Source organism: Tyto alba, unplaced genomic scaffold, assembly GCF_018691265.1.
Source record: "Tyto alba isolate M040663 unplaced genomic scaffold, T.alba_DEE_v4.0 Super-Scaffold_8, whole genome shotgun sequence".
Classification (NCBI taxonomy): Eukaryota; Metazoa; Chordata; class Aves; order Strigiformes; family Tytonidae; genus Tyto; species Tyto alba.
Window position 1 is genome coordinate 14312715 of NW_024881329.1, and position 24327 is coordinate 14337041.

Genomic DNA, 24327 nt, shown 5'->3' on the forward strand with positions numbered 1-24327 from the left:
CAGAAAGCAGCTAATCTCGAAATCATAAATCAGATGACATATGACATGTCAGGATTGTAGTCTGTGTCACTATTTGAATTTTCAGTGGGGAAGTAAGATTACAGTTGATCCACGGATAAACTAGCCAGTGTATTGTTATCAGTCAAGATGGACAGATAAGGTTTGGAGGTTACCAGAATATTGCCAAAGGAAAAAAAAAAAAAGCTCACAGCAGAAACAGTTTGTGTATGTGCATGAGATCTGCAGAAGGACAGAAGGAGGTCTAATTCTTTGCTCAAGTATCCTGAGGTTCACCACGGTCTGGGAGGCAAGACAAGCAGACAGGTTTCCAAGAAGTTTGTATTGCATTCTGTCAAAATGAGAGCGATGGTTTTAATTGTTGCAGGCCAAAATGTATCCCTGGGACATCCTCCCTGATTTTGGAGTGACACCAGTGATTAACTTGGCTCAGTTAATGTGGAGCCACGTTGCCAGACTCATAATTGCAGAAGTTTTAATTTCCCAAAAGAGAGAGAACAGTTATTGCTTTTTTTTTCCGAAGTTTCAGTGCAAGAAGCTATGCTTGCTGTGTACTCTAGGAATGATATACCATGGAATATTATTCCCCAGCCAGATTGTATCCTGATTGCTGTAATAACAAGGTGTCCTCTGCATCTGGAGATCATTTACTGTGTCACTTAAAAGAATGATTAGGGGCTTTTGCTCACCTATATATGACAGGATAGCAAAAGTATTTGGTCCTCCGTACGTCCTACTTAATTATCCTGTTATGCTGAAATTGATTTTGTCTGTTTGAATTTGTTTAAATTTGCAGAAATTTTGTCCCTTTGAAACACTCAATTGTTTTTTAAAGTAAAAAACAGAGGACTACAGTTTTCAATACCAAGCAATTAGGAGGAGATTGCCAACCTAGAAGAAAGATAGTAATGTGTTCATACGTTACAACTGTGATTCTACTGCAGAAGCCTCCAAGTTGTAACTCGGCTGGCCTAATTTAGGATACCTGCAGTCCTGGTCAGAGTTTCCAAACAAGGGAAGCTGTGATCGAGTAAGCAGGAAAACTCTTGGTCAGTGTGATAGATGTTTACATACCGCTTCAGATGATGCCAGCTGCTGACTTTGTGTACCTCAAGAACTAAAAGAGAGCAAATTGAATTTTTGTAGCCTGTAGCATAGCAGGTCACTTTACAGTTGTCTATTAAATTAAGTCTTTACTCTCTTTGTGAATGAATCTGTTTCACATTCCCTTGCCTTTTGGAGAAAGAGCTCTAAATAATGGTGATGTGCCTTGACTCAGTAGGTATAGATGGACTTTCAGACCAGGTCTCAGAGACTCCACTCAAACTAACAGGGAAGGATGGGAACTCAGCTCTCCGTAGCATAAATGTAGGGCTGCCTTCAGGTAACTTGATAGCAGTGTAGGGTTGTCCCACCATGGGCTGGTCCCATGCGGATTAGAGAGCATTGTTGCAAGGAGATGAAGTTTCCTTCGTTTCTGTTGTACTGGAGTTAGGGGCTTGGTAAAGCTGTGATTTTCCTTCGCCCTTTTACTGTGTGTGAGAGAGACAAACAGAGGTGCTTTTTAAATACTTAACTGTTTTAAACATTATATTTGAAAATCTGAATGTGACTGGTTTTGAGACAGCTGAAAGGAAGTAAGGTGGAAAACCTGACTGGATGGTTTCAGTGATGTCTTAATTTATATCCTGTACGTGCACTATATTTCTAGCCTATCAATTTTTTATTTCTCTCTTTAAAACAAGCCTGGTTATGTAAAGAGAAATCTTCCTGTCCTTCCAGCTGCTGCATGCTGCAGCAGAGGGAAGCATGTTTAGAGCAGTGTGTGATACGTTGGTCTTTGCCTGCTGGAGAGCTGCAATTGAAACCTCCTAACGAGCAGCCACCCTCCCCAGGGCTAGGATGTGAATGATAAATGTGTATTTGGCAATCTGATTAGTAAAGCCTTTGCACACTTGGCTAGTTGTATCCTGTTTCCTGGAAGATTGCCAGATGGAGGAGAAACGGAAATGTAATGGATTGCAAGGGTTTTTTTTTCCTGTTGGTTGCAAAAAGGCTGAATAAACAGGAGTTGCCTTGAGGTAAGCGAAGGCTTGCTATTTGAAGTCACGCAAGCCTTGCTCTGGCTCAGCTGTATTTTGTTTCTAGTGCTCTGTAGGTTGTGTTAGTGACACTCAGTGAGCTTGGGGGAGGCTATTCAACTGGATTTAGTTTAGCTTTTTTAAAACAAATCGTAATCCCCAGGCTCTTAGCGGGGAGGGAGAAGTTACAGCAAATGCCTGAGGAGCAGCACACCAGCCCGATGAACAGGGATCTTGGGCAGAGCTGTAGCCAGAGCTGCTCAACAAACATGTACCAGGGCTGCTGCTTTTTGATGCATGTGGTAGGTAATCAGCATCAACTAGTAGTGTTTAAGCGCCAAAATAAATTGATGCTACAGCCTCAGTTAATTTTTGCTTGATGTAAGGATTTCTGTTTTGATGTTTTGAACACTTTTAAAAATAAAGATGTTTTGCAGATCACCAGCTCTGCTGTAGAGACCCAGCATATTTCATCAATATTTCTTTCTCTTTACAGTGAACTTTTTACAAAACTGTTAAAAAGTGAGTGATGAAATACTGTAAACCTCCCTCCATGTCCCCCCCAGCTAAAGTTAATACAGTTGAACTGGACAGCTACTGATAAGAAAATTAATTTTAGGGGAGTGTTTAGTTGCCATCTGGAATTTTTCATTTATGTTAAAAATTTAAAGTATTTGAAAAACAATGTCACAGCTTTGAAATACTGAGGTTATTTGCAGATAGGAGATGTCAAGGGCGAGTATACATTGATCCTTCTTATTTTGCTTTTGGTTTCAGAGCTGTTTGGTTATACACAAGCCACTCAGACTAACTTTTCTCAGCAGTCAGGAGATGTCTTTTTTTTTTTTTTTTTTTTTCCTTTTTTAAGACAGAAAAAGCTGAGATATAAGCGTGCTTGTAAGGATGTCAGAGCCATCGCTATGATGATTGAGATGTGTGTGAGAACACAGGGACTAAATACCAAGGTCTAAGTTAACAAACAATAGTAAGACAGTTTTTTTAGAAAATCAAGCAGTATCTGCTGCTGCTGTCTCCCTCCTGTTCATGAGAAGCTGTCCTCTTCTCCTTTGGTTTATACATAAAATCGTCTACTTTTGTCAAGTGTTTGATAAACATAACTAACATCCTCTCTATCAGGCAGCATTTTATTAAGTCATTAATTCTGTTGCAAGCAGATTTATGTAGGTATCAAATGCTTCAGGTAATCTCTTTTATGTAGTTAGAAATAGAGATAAAAATGTAAGAACGTTGGTATGTTCTGGCAAGCTGATACTTTAGATGATGCTCTTGTTATTTCCTTCATTTACTGCTTTGAAATTGTATTTTCCCCTTAGTGTAGCTAGCTTGCTTCACAGTTCCCTGTAACAGCAGAGGTGGGTTTTGATGTTCTGTAACCTTTGTTAAAGCACATTGACTGTTTTTTAATTATTAACACTTACTGCATTGTACATAGTATTTCCACCAGATTATTTTATTGTACAGACTTCTCCAACATTGTTTTTGCTTAGCTTGGATATGAAACCAAGTCTGAAAGCAAATACTTTGGCTGAAATGATGGCAGCTTTTGGCATCTATGGATTACCAGGTGTTTTGCATTAATATCTTTTACCCTTAATAAAATACCTTGTGTCACAACTATTAGCAGCTCAACAAAGGTTGGACCACACAGGGTCTGCTGGTCAGGATAGAGGTAAAAAGTGAAGGAAAAAAAGGAGTGGGGGAAGGGGGAATGAACTATTTGGAAGCATCTGTTTTGGTTGCTGTTTCTGCTTTCCTGCCTTGTGTTCTGCAGTGTCTCATATATTTATTACTTTTAATATCATGGTGGTTTTCACAATTTACTTTGTGTTAGTGTCTAGCAGTCCAAGTTTGAAACCAGTCACATCTTAAGAGGCAGTGAGTACAGCTGAGGTTCCTGTTCCCTTTCTCCCTTTACCGGAACAGTTTTCTTTCCTGAAAAGTTTGTCCAGGTAGCTGACCAAAAAGATGAAATATTACTAAGCTTATGTTTTGGTAATGTCAGCAGGCAGCCTGTCAATTGTCAGCACTGTGAACATAACCGCCTGCTTGCCAATATTGTCTTCACATTTGGGATTCTCGTAGGAACTTTTCCCTGCTTTTTGCTAGCATCTAGCTATTTTTACTTAACTGCATAGTTTCTTCAGAAACTGCTGTATAGATTAAAAACACATGGGTACCAGAGTATGTGTTCTAGCAGAGCAATGCTGAAAGCTGGAGGATCCTGTTAATAGTTGGTAAATGCACTTTTCAAACCTAGTACCATAAGAAGATCATTTATCATTTTGGGGTGTGTTTTTTCTAGCATGTTTGCAAAAGTATATCCATGAGGCTGAGTAATGCATTCTCACTGCTAAAAATGTACAATGACTAACGTAACTGTTGCAAACTTGAAAGATCATGAATATGGCATGATCGAATGCAAAATGCGTAATTGCTTGCAAGATTCGATGTATTGGTCATTTTACTTGTTAGATGGTTGTAGAAGTACTGTATTTTGTGACTGAAATTATTATTGCAATTTTTTTCCAGGCGACTGGCTGGCAATGACCTTTCTTTTATCCATCCAAAGGCCTTGTCTGGGTTGAAAGAACTCAAAGTTCTGTAAGTAATCGGGTTTTAGAACTTGATAGCTAGCCGTATGCTTTCTTAGTGCACAGCCAGCCTGTTTACTGGTAGGCTGGAGGAAATTTTTTTGCGCACTCCCCTACACCCCCCATTATAGCTCTCCTAATTTTTTTTTTTTTAGAAGCCTTTTGTAAGTGGTGATGATGACCAGTGAACTTGACTGAACTGTCATTACTTCATTTAATTAGAACACTTAGTTTCTTCTGAAGTATATCTTCTAGCAGAAGAATCCCAAGAAAGAAAAATCCTAAAAAGAACATGTAAAGCTTTCTGTTGTTCTCTACCCCTTCAATTTGCTCTGTCAGGTGCCCTGACATTATCAGGTAGTACTAGTATTTACAGAGATTCAAAACACTGTTTGACCTTTGAATTGTCCCCTGCTGGTGACAGAAATAATATCTATAGTTTGATGCTTCTTTAGATGAAAATGACTTCCTAATAGAAAAAAAGTTTTGATTAAAAAAAAATGAGAATTGTGTGCCCCGTTTTCCATATCTTGTTTTCCTTTCTGCAATAAGAATATTAATTTCAACTGTTTTTCTGTAGCTAAGGATAAAAAGAGCTTTCTGTTGTTTGGAATTTTAAAAACCTGCATCCAGAAATTGTAGCGTTTATGCTGATGTAAATATTTCCGATTGCTAATAGGGTAATATGTAGTTAATTAAACAGATACTTTAAAAAAAAAAGTGGAAAAGGTCCCTGAGACTGTAAAGAAAGAATCATGAACAGACAGTGTGAGCAGGGTACAGATTAGGAAATTGCCCATCTGCAATACAATTTAATATGATGTTTTGTAAATTGAATGTAGTGTCAAGGCCCTTGAAAGTTTCTCCATAAGGATACTCAGTGCTGGAAGTGCCCAAAATTCTATCAGTTCTCAAAAAATTTGGGACTTGGATATTAATTAACAGTTAGCTTGTCCACTTGAGTTTTACCCCAGTATGCACCAAAATGTAGTAAGATTTTATGAAGTGTAAGAGATCTCAGATATTTACATTCTCTTTTTAGAAGAACTCATCATGCAGTAATATGTTGTCTCATAAGAGAAGTTCTTAAAAAAAGACTGGTATAACTTAATTCAGCTTGACTCTAGTTTATTTCTGTGTCTTTTTAATGTTGTGCCCAGAGGTGCTTTGTTGTGAACACACTTTGCAAATTAGACTGTCTTAAAGCTGCATGTATTGATGCAGCTTTAAGAAAAATTAGAGGTTTCTGTATCTTGCAGCATGTATAGGATGATTTCCCAAGAAAATAATAAAATTCTGTTCGTAGTAGCAAATCTATTCCGGTGTTAAGTTGTTCCAACCTCTTCAGTAAGTTCCCAGGGGAATTTCAGTGTATTATGTCTGAGTCGTCTTCTCTGCAAATGAATGCAGTTAATTAATGAATTGTAAATAAAACTGAAATAGACCATTTTCTTGTTTCATCATCGGCATTGGGTATCTGGTCTTGCTAATTCTACATGCTTTCACGAACACTAGAAATCTGTGAAACTAATGGGACTGTGGGCTCTTCTGTCTGTCACCTCTACTGTTGATAAAGATTATTGTCAAGTTTTGCTTTACTAACACAGTGGCTTTTTACAGAACCTTACAGAACAATCAGCTGAAGACTGTACCTAATGAGGCCATCAGAGGATTAAGTGGTTTACAGTCCCTGTAAGTTTTCTTACTTTGCTTTTGTTCTTGTGTTGTTCTCCAAGTTCCACTTTCAGTCACATTGTACACGTTTCCTTCATTCTATGGAGTATAAGTATAATCATGTATATGTAATAACATACTTGGGCTTTCTGATATTGCAATTTCAACTGGAGCGAAGTTTCCCAAGTGAAGTTTCTAAGGAATTTTATGTATCATCTTTGGTGGGGTGACACAAATCCAAGCTCTTTCAAAACCCAAATGCAGGTACAAGATTACTGTATAAATGCAGTGATGGTGGAGTTTAAACATTTATCATCCTTCTTGCATGTCCTAAGGTCTTTAAGCAATTTTAAAATGTTGTGCAAAGTAAATCATGCCTCAGTCTTTTGTATCTGGAGGTGGGAAAGGGGTTTCTGGGAAGGAGTATTGCTTGAGACATGCATACTGTTGGTTTTACTGGAAGGTGTTGAAATCACAGACAGTTATGAACACCCCAGCCATTATTGCTAGTTGTTTATAAGATATTTCATATGTGCTCACACTGTCTCATGGCTTATTATGTTTTATAAAGCATCTTAATCAGACCTTAATAGTTAGTTACAGCTCTCTAGGTGGTAGATGCTTATCACTGTGATGAGGAGGCGGAAGGGGGAAGGGCTTCAAAATTTTTTCCTTCTTTCTGCTTACCTACAGAGGGAGAGGGCATATTATCTATTCCCTCTGAGCCAAAATTCAGGTTTCTGGCCCAAGATCCTGTTCCTCTCAGTGTTGCATCAGATTATGGAATAGTTTTGCGAAAAAAAAAAAAAAAAAAAGTTTTGCGAAATAGCTTTGCAAACTATTCTGCAAGTTTTGCGAAGGTGCTTTCTGCATTGCCTAAACTTGGATCTTGGCCACTACCTTCTCATAGTTGCTCGGGTTTTCCCACCTTTTCCATCAGAAGGAAGCCCGGGGAGCAGCAGTACACGGCTGCAGGTGCTGCCGCTGGGGAGCGGGAGCCTGGGCAGTGCAGGGCTGTGCCCCAGCGCTCGTGGGGGACGGGGGGGCACGCAGCTCACAGCAGGACCCAGCAGCGAGCTCTGATGCCACGAGTTGGCCTGGACTCTTCCACGGCTCCGGATCCCAGGGTAGGACAGACGCAGGTTTCCGTTTGCAGCCACTTTGCACATTCAGTGTCCACGTTTCCCTCATGTTCTAGTGTGCCTTGGATTCTCAGAGAATGCCTTGGTCTGAGGGCCACAGTCTGCCTTGTGCAAATACTATGTAATAAAAATCCTTCAAATTACGTGATGTGAATAACCCTTTAGTAATTATTTAAAAGAACAAAACAAGACTCCTTCCTGGCTTCCAGCGTTTTCTGTGACGCCACAAAAAGAAGCTACTCTAGTAAATACCTTTGTTGTCTGCAAATCATCTATTTAATTTTCAGTGAACATGCTTTTTTCTCTACTTATTTAGAGTAATGTTTGTTCTCTAATTAAAGTTTAAAATATTAAATCTCCAGTTTCTGGTTTGATGATAATTTCATGTGTGAAAGGGGAAAGGACAAAATTAAGGGAAAAATAATGAATGTATAAATTAAGCCAGCATCTCTCTTTTTTTAAATTCATATATCTTTCATATGATACGAAAGAAGATGATGGCAGAGCCATTTAAAAGAAAAGCAGACATTTTAGTTTTTGAAAAAAAATAATGGAATGATTATGTGATATTGTGTAGTGTAACCAGTACAATCGCTTGACATAACATAGAATCATAGAACCATTCAGGTTGGAAAAGACCTTTAATATCGAGTCCAACTGTTAACCTAGCACTTCCAAGTCCACCACTAAACCATGTCCCTAAGAGCCACATCACATCATCATAGTCAAAATGTAATAGTAACAGTTTAAAGTGCGGTGAGGTTTCCCTTTCTGGGAGCTTCATTCTTCATAGGCAAATGATAAACTGTATCAATTTTAGGAAGGTGAAAAGGGAGGAAATTGGGCTAATAAGTACCAAGCTAGTTGTTACTTCTTTTTCTGAGGAAAGCCAAACTGAGATTTCAGAATAGCTGGTAGAAATACTGTGGGCAAACCCAGCCTGTAAATCATCAGTGTCAGAAGCTCAGATTTTTTTTTTTCCCCCCCCCCCTCACTGCTGTGGACCGGGTTTTGGGTTGTCCCTCACTCTGTTCTGGAGAAGGATACCAGCATACATTGCAAGATCACCGTAGTTTGTTAGAATTGGCAGAAATTTGAGAATAAATTGTTTTTTGAGACAAGTGTAGTGAAAAATGTAAAGCGTTTTTCCTATGCAATTTGTTTACTTCACCAAAATGCATTTCTGTCATTTTAATGAATTTCAGGAAAACTTTCAGTTTATTGCATCACTCAAAATTACAGTGTAATTACACATACTCCCTACTAATATAGTGAGCACCTTCTGGCAAAGGAATGTAGGACTGGTGCTCTGCATTTTGTGTGTGAGCATGGAAACATAAGTGTCAGCATGCTGCCTTATTAATAAAAAAAAGGGGGGGGGGGGGGGGAAGAAGTGATTACCACCCCATCCCCTGCCAAAGGAATTTGTGTCAAAAAAGAATTTAAAGCTCCTGAGCTGCTGTGACCTTCTTCTAAAACAAATAACTCTTCTCAGAATATAGGCTAGAAAACCTGCTTCTACCTTTTATATATATGTAATCTCCATCCAAAACCTGCAAGTTTAAACAACACTTAACTGACTCTCTTTTGGCAGTTTCCCAGTTTGCTCTGAAGTAGGCTTTAGGAGGACTTTTTTCTTGGTGAAGACACAAATTACTTGCTCATAAAACTTTATAGTATATTGATAATCATTTGGTTTGCAACTCCTCTAGAACTATCCAATTTCTCTCTTAATGCGCTCCAATTTCTGACTGTGTAGGAAGACAGTTGCCACACTGTATGTATTAACAAGCCCAGTAAACATACCTGGGTGGAAATAAAGAAGATGGTTACAGGAGCTTCATGATTTCTAATGTTTATGCTATAGTTGGCAAGTAGCCAGAATACTAAACGACAGTTCTATTTTCTGTTTACATTGGATATTTTCCCAGCTCTGGCCTCCAAAAAAGAGTTAGACTCCTTATTTATGGAGGTGAAATTCAGCAAAATCAAAGAGTTGTACTGAGTGGAAACTTGCTTTCTAGCACCCCTGAAAAGTTTATCTGGCGGGGTGTATTCTCACAGTGCAAGACGCTGTGATACCTGGGACCGTGGGACTGCACTACCAAGGCAGAAAGCACTAGTTGCCCAGCTTGTGCCCGCGGCTTTTGGTAGCAGAAAAACCTGACAAATAAGGAGCTTCGCAAATGTAAACAATAATCTTGATGCTTTTAAATTACTGTGAAGGATCAACAATGTGTTTTTGTTGTCGGAAGGTAATGAAGTGGTGTACTTTGTGCTTTAGATCTGGAAGTGGTGTCGATGACGTTTATTGGCGATCTAAGGGTCATGCAGTGAGCCAGAAGCAGCAAAGCAGTGTGCTGCTCTGACAGCCTGGGCAGAGCCTGAAGGGACCGGGGAGCCGTTTCAGGGGGTCACTTCTTGAAGTGCCTTAGCAGATTTGATAGTGATGACTTATTTTGGTAACACTGCTTATTCTGAGCTTTGACCCAGAATGTGGGGATTTGTAAAATGGTTCTGTAACTACAGCAACTTCTAGAGTCGCTCTCATTCACCCCAGAAACCCAGCTACATATGAATTTTAAGTCATAGTCCAGAATATTCTAGTATAATCCTCCATGTGTGATGAATACTGGAACTATGGTTTTTAAATAAAGGCTTTCAGATGCTCTGGAAAGGAGAACTGTGTTACACTTAAACTCAGAAAACCTTGATTGCTGCTAATTTTTAGTTGCCATTTGCCATCAAATCTAGAAATCCTTTTTGAAAGCTTGTTGATAGCTTCTAACATATCAGAGATGATTTAGTGTAGCTGTAGTTCAGGAATCATCAAGTTGCTATCCCTGCACATGTGCACACATGCCCACTTGCAGGGAATATCAGAGCATTCTGCAGCAATAGTTCAAAGCACTGCAGCTACGCTGTTATGCCAGATTCCCAAATTGTGGGTATTGGGCTTCTGCCAGTGTGGTACTCAACTGTGATAGCTCCTGCCTTTCTCTTTGTGTGGGTGTTCACCTGAGCTGCAGGGTAAGTATCTTCATGCATGTGGTCAGCAGTAATTTTCTGTGGTGCCTGGTAGCAGTTCTGGCTCCCTTGCCTGGTCTGCTTGCAGCCTCCGTTACAGGATCATAACCAGTTTTGCAGTCTGCCTTCCTATCTCAGAGGCTGGAGCAGGCTTCAGGCAGGAGGCGTGGACATGCTGAACTGGGATGTGATTATATTTTCTGGGAGAGGGAATCAGTTTGGCCCAAGCAGGAAAGAATGAAGTCCTAGTGTGGGATTGAAAGAAATGAGAGCAGGATCTTGTTTTGCAGGGTAAAGATGTAGCACATACCTGCTCCAGCCTTGCATTTCTGTTTTTTTCTTATTTTAGGAAGGATTCCTTATACAGATCAAGTTAGATCTGTATTTATAAAAAATTTAAACCCCAGATCAAATCTAGAAACATTCTGCTGGTATCATAATGAAACCTCACAGCTTTAACTCGTAGTTCCCATTGGTGACAATTTTAGTAATGTAAACAATAAGCACGTTGAAAGGTGTCAGAAGGAAGAATCCCTGAATTTGGAGAGGACAATGCAAACTCTGTCTTGTATCAAAAAAACCACAGTTCTATTTGAAATCTGCTATTTTCTTCTTAGAGTGTTTTATGGCTTCCATTGATAATTTTGTGACTCTGGATTATAGAGTTTTCAAGGACAGGTGTATCTGTAAGGATAGTCTTGTCTGGGAGGCTGTGGGAGATGTTCAGTAACAGCAGTGACTAGATGAAGTTAAGTGCGTATGCACCTTTAACAGTGGCAGGTGGTTTTTCAACTAACTAACTTATAAAGAGTTGTTTTCAGAGTTTTTTTTAGTTCCCTGCTTTGCTGTCATTAAAGGGCTAAAGGGGACCAGCCCTCAAGTGAGTCTGTTAAGCTGTAGGATTAAACTATCAGCACCAGAATGGAAAAAGAAGAAATTCACACACATTTTCTTTTTAACCTGCAAAAATAATACAAACTTAAATATGCTGAAAATGCTTTTCTCCCTCTCATTTTTATAAAGAATGTGCAAGAGCTCTACTGAGCATGTTTGATTGTGTTGAAAAATCTTTAAAAATGCAGCAGTTTAAATACACAGCTTTGTGAACCTTACATACTTTGCTGAATGACAAGAATGTAATTTTTCTATGCCATGTTCAGCTTTAGAAACTGTTCTGGTTTTCTTGAAAATGAGGTATGGGTATTTCTTGTGAGCTTCAGGAATCTCTGGGATTTTTGTAGAGCTTTTTTTTTTTTTTTTTTTAACTGTCTGGGCTTGCTTAAGGAATTGCTAATGTCGAAGTTAAAATCAGGAAATTATTTAGAAATGGAATGATCAGAAACTTAACTGGGATGGTGGAAATTACACAGCATGTAGGCAGCTGATTCCTCTGAGTAATTTGCAGCAAACTTTGTATGATCTCTGACTGGTGTCATCTTAAACATTTAGATGGAAGAAATAGATGTGCTGGCACATCAGTACTGGTGGCTGAAATAGCTTTGGCATGTATCATTAGTTTCTGAGAGCTGCTGTAAATTTGTCTCCGAATAAAGGAAATCCTTGTATTGATGTTCTCAACACATAAGGTACAGAGAGCTGCCGCTTGATACAGTGAGCAAACGCGCTGAGTATTTTAAAGTACCTCTGTTAACATGGTGGGTTTATCGCTTTGCATTGTAGCAGAATTTCATAGGTACCACGCTTATCAGTACTTACCTTCAAAACCTAAAAATCTACTCCAGTGTTATTTGAGTGATTTCTTTGTGGTTTTTGAAGGAGCACTTTAAAGAGCAAAGTTCTTTAATGACTGCCATTGAGCAGAAGTGGTTTAACACAGGAGTCAGGAGTGATTATCCTTTTATTAACATCAGCGTTAAACTCCTGCTATTAGTACAAAGCTGTTAAAATTTCTCAGTCGCTAAAGCCTGGGAGGCCGAGTGCAGTCACAGATGAGAGCTGCTGAGGCTGGGATAGTAGCTGCAAACAAATCTGCGATGGTCTCCTCTTCCCAGGCAAATAGTGTTAACAAAATGTGTGGCAGTACATTCATAATGGGTATTATTACTGAGATGATGTTTTTGAGATGTATCTTGCATCCGCAACATCCAGGTGGGCTTTGTGGTGAGGAGCATGGCTGGCTCCTCAGGGAACATCTACAGCGATGGCCCCTGGCACGCTGTTGGTGGGTGAGAGTTGACCATAACATGCCTGGAGAGACTACAGGATGAGAGCAAAACACAACTGCGTATTTTTCTCCCCTGCTGAGCATCGTGCCCAGCTCTCACCCTTGCGTTGGTCATCCCTCCGGGCTGGCTGGGATCACGCAAAGCTGCAGATTTTGCAGCCTGGCTGCAGTGCGACCCTGCCTGCGTGCCGAGGGATGCTCTGCCTTGCCTTCCTTGGGTCCGGCGGGGAGGCAGCCTCGCTGCCCAGCGCCTGGCGGCTCTCGGGGATGGGAAGCAGCACTGGAGGAACTGGGTAGCCAGAGGAGATGTGCGTGAGTGGTCCCGGAGGCCTCCCTGGCACTCCCCACCAGGGAGACGGGCTGTAGGCTGCTTGCCCTTGGCAGTGCTGCTGGCCAGCCCAAACAGGGCCATGAGTATCCTTTCCTCCGTGGCAACCTCGCCTTTTCGCCTTTGCAACCCTGCAAGCAGGCGCTGTGCCCAGGAGCAGGGCTGCCGTGCCCTCTGCACTGGCACAAACCTGCTTCTGTGCAGGTGTCTGGCACAGAAGTTCCTGCTGCGGGTCGCTGTGGTGCAGGGGCACTTCCGAGACCAGGGGAGGAGGGGGCTTGCCTGGTGCCTGGGACAACCCGAGGAAACACTGAGGGCATGTGGTGATCTTATTTTTTTTTTCTTAAGATACCAGTGGTCCAGAAATGAATAAATTTATCAACGTTTTCACCTACCTTTTTCATCCCCCCCTTCTCCCACTGTAGTGTATTAAAAAGACTGGATATCATGCCATGCCAGCTCCTAGGTAATCTGCTCTTCATACCCAGGCATACCTCTGGCAAGCATAGCCTAAAATTTGTAGTGAAAAGCTTTATGAGAATTTGAAATATACTGGAGTCAGAATGGTATTTTTGTGCATGTTTATATTGCTATATAAATATTAAGAATTCATGTATATGTGTGTGTGTAAGACTTTGGAACTTTTATTTGTTTGAGTTGGAGTTCATATTAGTTTTACAGTTTCCTTAAAGCTGAGTTAATTGTTTGAAGACTTTTAAGTTGCCATGTCCTTTACTTGTTTTAACTATACGTCAATTGCCGATATAAGAGCTGCTGAATATATAAGTTTCTACCATCCTCCTGCTCTTTCTTCTTGTAGAGTTGGAGTTTGTGTGAGGAGGGAACCTGACGGGTAATAAAGTGAAGATGACAGCTCTGCAAGTGAACTCTGGATTTATAGGCTAAAATGTAAAGGTCTCTCACAAGCCAATGCCTATAGGGAAACTGGAATTGGAGTAGCTTCTGAAAGATTAAGGAATTTAAGTACATGCTGCAAGCTCTAATTTAAAGAACATAGTCTTATCTTTAACACTTTAATGGAAAAGGACAGTCTTTTTAAAAGTTCCATCCAAGCGAAGAATATTACTCATACTTTGGTAGCCATTGGAGCTAGTGAAGACTCCCTTATCCCATCTTAAAGAAAAGGTATGGTCCTTACTTGTAATATTTTGTGGAAGTTGTCAAATATTTTAGGTTTGGTTTTCAGTTGTTTCACAAAGTACTCCATTATGTGCATTTCACACTAAATAGAAGCATTTCAGCTGTGTTTTGTGCATTGAACATAATGTGGATAAGCTCTGACTGACTGGAAGAGGAAAGGAAAAAAAAAAAAAGAAAAAATAACTGTGGCACATCAGGTTTACACTAAGAGGCATGAAGGAACACAAAAATGTGGATGAGACAGAATTGCTTGACTTGGTTAAAAACAAGTCTTGAGGTATGACAACTAAAAACAGAAATCTAGCAGCAATAAGTATTTTTCGTGTAATCATAATAATAACCCCTTTGGTTCTTTTGATGCTGTGCTTGTTGTTATAATATTGGTAAATCACAGGTTTTCCCTTTAAAACTGTAACTGCAGCTCAGTGAAAACTCTGGGCAAACCGTCCGTTTTCAACTATTTTATTGATATATCCGTTGGCCTCTGGCAGAACCTTGGGCTAACACAGTGATCTTCAGGCTTGGAGATGGGAAGTTGCTATGGAAATGGGGAGTGAGAGACACGCAAATAATCACAGCAACATGTCCTGTGTTTCTGCTTGACTTGGACTTTATGATTTGGCATAGCTAATTACTTTCAGCTCTATTCAGACATTGTGTGTGTTAAGATGATGCCAGATGTTTGCAGAGAAGTGATGGGGAGCCAGAAAAGTGCCCTGTCACCTTCCAAACCTCCCTGTGCAGAGGCAGTGGTGGGTGGTGTTCTCTGCTTCACTGCTGTGGGCAGGAGAAGATGAACACAACAGGCCTGGATGGCTGTGGAGGGGCATTCGTTTAAATGCAGAGTGACTTGGGTACTTGATCAGCCTGCACGGGGGGACAGAGGTCTTGGCAAAGCAAGTCAGGGATGAGGGTCCATCATTATCTCCATGACCCTCTTTGTTCTCCCTGGCTGAGAGTTCAACTCCCTCGTTGCGTGTGTCCGTCCTTCTTCTGGTCATCTTCTGCTTGAGCCGAGGGAGAGGAGGAGCAGGGCTTGGGCCTTCACTGTCTGGTTTTGTTTTCCAGAGTCTGCTAGAGGAAGTGGAATTTAGCAAGGAACATAGTGGAAGTACAAACAGTAGGCATAGACAAGTAGTCATAAAGACTAAAGCCCGCCTCTTGAGTGTGCTGCTTTGCAAAAAAAAAACCCCAACCCAAAAAAACAAACTAAAAACAACCCCCAAACCCAACAAACTAACACAAAGGAGGGGGGGGGGGGGCTGAAGGGAGAAATTAGTTGGCAAAGACTTGGATATGTTTATTCCACTGGAAAACAATTCTTTTGATCTTCAGGGAGGTGTGTGAATTTAGGAGAGAGAAGAAAGACAGGTAATTTCTAGTTTGTTTTTTTGTTTTGTTTCTTTTTTGGTTTTTTGTTTTGTTTTGTGTTTTTTTTTTTCTTTTGTTTTTTTTTTTTTTTTCTGAGGCAGAGCCACAGGCTTTTTTCTTCTTTACTCCCCCCCTCCCCCCCTCATTTTTTTCTTTATTATCATCAGACATTTAATTTCTCTGAAACGTTCCAGTCTCAGTGCAGCCTAAAAGCATTCAAACAGAACAGCGTACACACCTGTCAGACCATGGGGTAAATGATAAGGGGATGCAAGTATATGAACCAATAGGAATTAGCTCTTTGATGGATAGCTTTAGAGCTAATGGCACCTCGCTCATCTTAGGAGAGAGCCTTTGACTGCAGACAGTTGTGTAAGTTCCCACTTGTATTGGTGTATTTGTTGCTTAATTTGATGTATTTCTTGACGTTTTATTACATGGAAATTCAGCTGCTGATTTATTTTGTTTTGTTTTGTTTTTTCCTAATAATTTGAAATATGTAAACCATGTACATCACAACAACAAAACTCTCTTTTACAGAAATAGATTAATTGCATTAATTCTTGATCAAGCTTGTCTTCTGCCTTTGAATTCAGCACATCCTTTAAGTGCTGGGGTCCAGAAGCACTTTCACTACTATTTAAGCAGTTGTGACTGTGCCCAGGGTCAAATGCAGCACAGTCACTTGGTCCACTCTGCCAGCTCCGAGAGGGAGGGGATGAATGACAGGAGACAGTGACTTCTTAAACTAACCCAGCTAGACTTTCAAGAGCATGTCTGATCATGGCTTTAGAAACACACTGAATGCTTAATGTAACTCAAAACCTGTCTTGATTTGTATTGTAATGAACACCAATGCTAATGGAGGAGGGTATAAGTGTTTTGTCTCCCCAGAGAGCAGCATATATACTGTGCTGCTACCCCAGTCATTTCAAAGCAGTTATGCAAGGTGTTTTCTTCCATGTTTGTGGCGAAGTCACCACGGTTCAGCAGTGTGTTGACCCAGAGAAGACAGCCTCTAGGTCAGAGGACAGTCAAACACTGCCTGTTGCTCTCAGCCCTACGCTGGCTCAGATTGGTTACAGTCCATTTTTTTCATTTCATGGGCAATGACTGCTGTCCTTTCCTCTTACCCTTGTATGAAGAATAGCACTTTATTGATGTTTTCTTGCTTCTTGGGTCATCCTTCACTGCTGCCCATTCCTGGGGCTTTCAACTGTGTAAATCCAAGCTTAGGCTTTTCGTATGAGTGGTTTTCTGCTTTAGTCCTGGACGCATCTGGTTACATGGTGTAGTGTAGACAAATCTGAATTGGTCCCCATCTGTGCCTTTTGCCTACCCTGGTTGCCAGTGATCTATCCAAGTAAACTACACTGCTAGTGTAGGAAGATGAAAAAACAGAATTGTTTCGGAGCGTATTGCGTGAAGAAAAAGTACATGTCATTTTGCTTCAGAGTTTCTGTTGTCACTGCCAAAGCCATCAGGCAATGGGTTGCAGTATCAGGTTTGTCAGTTGTCATGGATCAGGATTCTGGGTGAGACTGGCAGTAACACCTGCACCTCCCGTCGTGAGGGCTTCACATCTGGAGCTGGAGAGGAGGATGTGCATTTTAGCCTCCTAGGTTTCCAGGTGTGGGTTTGTTTTTTTTTGTTTGGTTTTTTTTTTTTTTTTTTGATGCTTTGAAACCTGAAGAAGCAGTGAAACCCCATAGCATAGGTGAGCTGGTAACTGTAGCAGAACTAGTTGTCGCACGTGGTTTGACTTTCTGTATGAAAGATGGTTAAGTCGCTCTCTGCATGTGTTACTATTGCTAACGTTTGCATTCATGGTTCATTTGGGGAGAAAGTGTGATGGCAAATCCAGTAATATACAGTAGTCAACAGTGCTAATGTGCTATTTTGTATTTTGTTGTAGAGAATGTTAGAAGGGATCAGATGCGAGAGTGAAAGAAATTTCTCCGTTTTAGTTGATGATATAATGTTTTATTTGTCAGGACAGTTCATAACCAACACTGTTCAAGAACTGCTTTTAATAATCTCTTTCTCTAAAGTAGTTGTTTAAGGTGTATAACAGCACCATAAAACAAAGCATATAACAGTATACAACATTATTGACAATGTAGCTATAGAGATAATCAGCTCAAATGAGTAAATGCCTCTGCAATCTTTGAAACACTATCAAGCTACCATGTTAAAGACTTGTTCTGGTATTAGTAGCTGGGGTTTTGCGGAGGGAAGAAGTCTGTAGAGTTGCCAATTCACTTTGTTAACCTGGTTATAAGCATGTGTATTTGTTAAAATGTTTTATTAAAAACGTCTGAGAAGTTTTTTATGAAGCTTTCTTTTATGGGTTCTTAATTTGTCTTGAAGGGGTGCTCATGCATCATTCAGTAAACCTCCAAACTTTCCAATATTAAATTACTTCAGCAAAGCATATTTACACTTGAAAAAAAATTCAGAAGGAATAGGGCTTTAATTGGTACTTTTACTTACCTGTAGTTTGTGAGTTTACTATGTGAATTCTTTCTCTTTTACTGTAGGCGTTTAGATGCTAACCATATTACTGCCATACCAGAAGACAGTTTTGAGGGTCTGGTGCAGCTGCGTCACCTTTGGTTGGATGACAACAGTTTGACAGAAGTTCCCATCTATCCGCTCAGCAATCTGCCCTCATTGCAGGCATTAACGCTGGCTCTCAACAAAATAACGCACATTCCTGACTACGCATTTACAAACCTTTCAAGTCTTGTTGTTCTGTGAGTATTTATAACTGTATTTCATAGGTCACTTTGATTCTCTCAGTTACAATTCTGATTAAACTAGGATAGCACTGAAAAAGGTATTTTGCTATGTGTTACCTCAGTTGTCCAGTAGCAGCCCATACCATCAACACAAGATGATCCCATGTATACTGGACAATCTAGTGAAGGTTTGCTAAAGACTTTCTCCTGAATACAAAGTAAAATGGGCTATGGGTAATGAGATAGACGTATCTTTTGCTGACATCTCATTTTAGTAATGAATATTTCAAACCAGTGGTTGTCAGAGAAAGCTTTCAGAAATATTAAAAGAAGAAAATACTATCTGCCACAGACCTGTTTCTGTGTATTCTTAAATGTCTCCAAGGATGGATATGAAAAATCAGTTTATTTATATGCTTAAATCGTATTTTTATCACACCTGGATAGTGAGTAAAAGTAGGTTGTCTTGACTGTGGGCAATCTATTTTGTTCCCATATGAGGACGAAATATTTCTGTCTGGAAGTGAAAGATATTCTTATGCATAATCTACCCCGTGCAATGTTTTTTCTAAACCATTTAGTTGTTTTGATTTCATAGAAATATCTGTTGATTTGTTAACTTAGATGAAAATATTCACTTGTTTTCATACTTCTTTTGGTTTTGCTTTTTAGACATCTTCATAATAATAAAATAAAAACTATAGGAAAACACTGTTTTGATGGGTTAGACAACCTTGAAACCTTGTAAGTATGCTTCTTAAAATAATTTATTGTTCAGTGTTTGTCTCATTCTGAGCTTAATCAAGGTTACCTTACTGGTGTGGTGAAGATTTTGCAAATCAGGCATGTATGCACCGTGCAACTTGTAACACCGACACTTGGGTCCAGTGTGAGGTTCAGAACTGAAGGCTAGTATCAGTGCAGTGCTCCACCAAAACTAATTAACTGTGTTGAGAAGCAGGTAAATATTAGCCTGGGTGAAATCCCATGCTGGATGGTGTGGCTCTAATGTTTCTAACCCTGATCTAGCTGGTGTGTCTTTGCATAGCACTCCACTGAGTCAAGTGGATCTATCAGAATTGTTTGAGTGGCCCTGTGGGTGATAAGGGACAAATGTTTGTTTCTCTGATTTACTGTAGAATTAAACATATTTAAGATACACTGCCAGAACTGTTGTGTGACAATACAAGGCTTCTCAGAGGGTCCCAGCAGGATGTTTCTCCGCTCCTCTTGCATTACTGGATGGGCACCACTGCCTGCCGAGGAGACTGCCGCTCATGCATCCCTGCAGCTCCTGAAGCCATCCTCTGCAGGCTGGTAGAAAACAGCCCAGCTCCTGGTTCCCAGCCTCTCATACAAGAGATTCACCTGAGTTCACTTAAAATACTGGCAAATATTAAGATGATGGACTGGTTTATCTGAAACAGTGAGCCTTATGTTCCTTAGGATAGAAACAGGAGATGGGGACAGGACGCACCACCTTCCCCTCGCCCCAGTGTCTGTTGTCCCTGCTGACAGTTTGTGCTTCCCTGGGACTGGGTGTCCGCAGTGGCCAGATTCTAGCTCCGTGTACTCCTCAGCCTCCAGAGTGCCTCCTTGACAAGGAATGGCTTTCAGCTCTGTGGGTTACATTGCCTATTTCCCTTCAGCTCACTTAGTGAATGTCTAATAAGTGCTATCTCCTTCAGCGCTGCATTTGATGGAATCACACAATCACTTAGGTTGGAAAAGACCCTTAAGGCCTTAGAGTCCAACTGTTAACCCAACACTGCCAAGTCCACCACTAAACCATGTCCCTAAGCGCCACGTCTGCACATCTCAAATACCTCCATGGATGGTGACTCAACCACTTCCCTGGGCAGCCTGTTCCAATGCTTGATAACCCTTTTGGTGAAATATTTTTCCTAAAACCCACCCTAAACCTGCCCTGGCACAACTTCAGGCCATTTCCTCTCATCCTATCACTTGTTACTTGGGAGAAGAGACTGACTTCCACCTCGCTACCGCCTCCTTTCAGGTACTTGTAGAGATGGATAAGGTCTCCCTTCAGCTTTCTGTTCTCCAGACTGAACAACCCCAGTTCCCTCAGCTGCTTCTCATCAGATTTGTGCTCCAGACCCTTCCCCAGCTTTGTTGCCGCTCTTTGGACACGCTCCAGCCCCTCAGTGTCTGTCTTGTAGCGAGGGGCCCAAAAGTGAACCCAGTGTTGGAGGTGCAGCCTCCCCAGTGCCGAGTACAGGGGCACGATCACTGCCCTAGTCCTGCTGGCCACACTGTTGCTGATACAAGCCAGGATGCTCTTGGCCTTCTTATTATGGAGAGATTATTATTATATAGGAGAAAGCTAAATAAATAGAACAGATGAAGGAGAACAAGGGCAAACCAGTGGCAACCTCTGTTAACATGAGGCATTTGGATGAGTCCAGGAGCGTTGCTTACTCCAACTATCTTGTCATTCTCGTAGAACCTCAATTAAGTAATAATAAGATGCTATGTAAATATGCACAGCTGATATAAGACTTTTAAAATGTTTCTGCTGCTCACAAGGAGTCCCTTTTGCAGAGAAACCACTGTAGCAGGTCCTGACTTTACTGCTAGAATGGTGACAAGTTAACTGAGATTTCAGCAGATCCCCTGTCACTGATATGTACTGATGCAGTGTGATGAGATTTTCCTGTGCTTCTGTTCAGTATTTATAGTTGTTTTTCCTACAAGGTCTGCTATTACCTAATGGCTTATTTACTGTTTGTTTCATAAAACCTGAAAGAAAAGTTTTTGCGGTAAGCTAATAAAGGGTAGTCATTTGTATCTACTTCTGTTTTAAAAACTTTGAAATCTTAGTTCATTTCCATGTAAATTCTGTTGAAGAAAAACCTGTGAGGTGTTGAAAAATACTGAGCTTCACTGTAAGGAAGTGTTACTTGACTTAATATGAATAATTCTGTGGATAATATTAAATATATTATTAGCTGATTATAAAGCATATAAAACATCAGAAGACTAAATCCAAGTTAAAGTTATTCTATGGTCTAGTTAAAGATGTTCTGAGAACTCTCTACTTTCATTGAATTGTCTTAAAAACTGTTTTGACAACTCATGACCACTATTAAGAATTTCATCATTTTCCTGCTTTGTTTCTTCTAGGGATTTAAACTACAATAACATGGTAGAATTCCCTGAAGCCATAAAAGCACTCCCAAGTCTAAAGGAGTTGTGAGTATTACTTATTCTCCTTTTTTACCAGTTTTCTTTCTCCTTTCTATAAACAAAAAGAGAAAAGTAATTCCTGGATTTAAGAATGCTTGTCTCATTATGCAGCAACCTAAATCAGATTAAGCTATGCTAAGTGAGGCTATAATTAAAGGAAAATATAATCATCAGCTAGAGAAGGAACTTACTGAAAATTATTTTGGAGTTATATAAGCAAGCAATTTATTCAGGAGAACCATTAGCATAGATCCTAATCGTGAGCTGCTTTTGGCCTCCAGTAGCAGAATTAAGTATTCACTGATCACATGTTTTCCTTGTCCCCTCCTTAAGAGAGGAGGAAGAAGAGAGAAAGCACAGGATCACGTTTTGTTCAGAATAGTTTCTTTCTAATGAAATATTTTCACTTTAACTGATGTGCAGTAGACAGAACTTATACCTTCAACGGTATTCCTACAGTTTGACTTACTCCTATTTAACTGCAATCCTATTTTTGGCAGGATTGGGAATTGAGTAGGTGTGAAGAAAATGGCTATTGGTTGAATATACTAGTAGTATATTTTTAAATATTGGGTTTCTTCTTTGCTAATATCTTTAGGGGATTTCACAGTAACTACATTTCCATAATTCCTGATGGTGCATTTGCAGGAAACCCCCTTCTAAGAACGATGTAAGTAATTTTCATGCATCTATTTTTAGTCTTTAGCAGACAGTGACTGCAAGAACAATGATTGAAACATGTTTTTCACTTCCCAGACATTTGTATGATAATCCTTTGTCTTTTGTGGGGAACTCAGCATTTCAGAATCTGTCAGATCTGCATTCCCTGTAAGTATCCTCTCAACTATATAGTACAATAAATGGATATGAAATATTGCGTCTAAGAACCCAACTAAATTTTGTGACTGCCACTTGCGTTATAATTTTTTTGCAGTAATCTTTAATAAGCATTGTTATTGTTGAGAATATCTAGTATCCCTAAGAAGCTGTAGTAAATGTGCTCTACAACTTGGTGGGTTTTATTTTTCTGTGGGGTTTTTTTTGTGTTTTTTTTTTTTTTTTTAAGTCTTTATTACCTTGCGTAAGACACATAACCTCAGGCCAAATGCTCAGGTTCTTACTTAAACAAACTGCAATATGTCCTCGGTGGTTTTTGAACAGGGGTGTACATTGTGAGAATGTTTTGCAGGTTAGTGCATGCATGCTTTCAAACGATATCAGTTCTGGGGGTGACGAGTAAGCAAAATGCAGTGAGATTTCAAACTTTGAACTACAAACCACCAATGAGTTTATGCCATTTTCATATGTGTATTGATATGACTTTTCAGCTTAATGAATTCCATTTGTTTGCTAATGGCGGAGTAATTTGTTAAGCAAATTACTAGTATAAGAAGCAGTGAAAAAACTATCTTTTACATGCTCTTCATGTGTAAAATTTAAACAAAAGCAATATGAATGTTAGAATGTCTCCTTAGTGAAAATATCTACCCGATAGCAGGATTGAATGTCACAATTCATTTGTGTAATAGTTTACAGCTAATTTTTGTGGGGATTTTTTTTAGGGTCATTCGAGGTGCCAGCATGGTGCAGTGGTTTCCTAATTTGACAGGAACCGTCAATCTGGAGAGTTTGTAAGTATCTTCCACAGAAATAATTTCTTGGTGTTGCCTCTTGTGAAGTGATTAAATATTATTAGTGGATCTGGAGAGCATCCTGTCAATAAATGTAATGATACAGCTTTCCTTACTGTGTTACCTGGCTGCCTCTGAAATAATATTTTTTTAATAGGGTAAACTGACAACAGCCTATGAAAAGGCCACTTATACTAAGCCCCCTCTCACAGAACTGGAAAACAGAAAAGTTGGCCTCTTCCAAAAAAAAACCAAACAAAACCGTTTTTTTGTGTATGAATCTAGCACCCCAATATATGAGACACCATCCTTATTCTGCTTTTACATATGCTTGTTATACCATCCACCATCAACATTGCAAACATTTATATACGTGGGGTTTTTTTCACAGAACTCTAACAGGGACCAAGATAAACAGTATTCCTGTTAATTTATGCCAAGAGCAAAAGGTGCTACGAGCTTTGTGAGTATACACATTGTGCTCCTATTTTCATCTTCGTCAGAATGTTTTAAAAGAAACTTAAATTGGATTTAAAGCAGAAATATTGCTTAGAATTGCTCATCCTAGTAGTTCTATCAAAGTTGGAAATCTGATTCTAATTTCTTGATTCTTCAAATCAAGACGCATGGCAGAGTTGATGTAATGCCTTATGTTCCTAAAACAGGGTTCCCTTTATAGAGATGCACTGTATTTCTTTCATAAGTTATAAAAGATATATGAGGTGGTGCTGCAGAACAGTCTGTGCATCTTCAAATTCACTCTGCCACCATTCATTCTTAACACAACAGTAATCATCTATAGTCAGAGGTTCAGGAAGAGTTTAGTTATAGTGCTTTGAATTTCTGAGTTTGGGAACACAGGAGACAGCATCAAGAACCAAGAGAAACGGAGATGAGGATTAGGAAGAGGATAGTATTACAAAGGCAAGACAGAAAAAACAGTAAGGATGTATTAAAATAAATGCAAAAAAACCCCAACTGGTAAGTTAAACCATTGGGAGAGGAGAGGTAAAGCCATGCTTACAAAGGATACACGCAGGAAAACTTGGAACAGTGCTGAAAAATAGAGGAGGAAAATATTTTCTGTTTTATAGAAGAAAAACTGGGGAAAAAGAATGACAAGGTAGGATTTATTTTCAAACGGTAGTT

At 39.8% G+C, this 24327-nt stretch overlaps 1 protein-coding gene across 1 annotated transcript in view; it reads left to right on the forward strand.

Moving 5' to 3' along the window:
* Window positions 1–24327, forward strand: part of LGR4 (leucine rich repeat containing G protein-coupled receptor 4) — an 83291-nt gene that overhangs the window by 47078 nt on the left and 11886 nt on the right. Inside the window, exons 3-11 of the mRNA XM_042785211.1 lie at window positions 4650–4721; window positions 6332–6403; window positions 18140–18355; window positions 19013–19084; window positions 21485–21553; window positions 22146–22217; window positions 22304–22375; window positions 23110–23178; window positions 23570–23641. Of these exons, the coding sequence (XP_042641145.1) occupies window positions 4650–4721; window positions 6332–6403; window positions 18140–18355; window positions 19013–19084; window positions 21485–21553; window positions 22146–22217; window positions 22304–22375; window positions 23110–23178; window positions 23570–23641 (786 nt within the window). The remainder of the gene's footprint in view (window positions 1–4649; window positions 4722–6331; window positions 6404–18139; window positions 18356–19012; window positions 19085–21484; window positions 21554–22145; window positions 22218–22303; window positions 22376–23109; window positions 23179–23569; window positions 23642–24327) is intronic.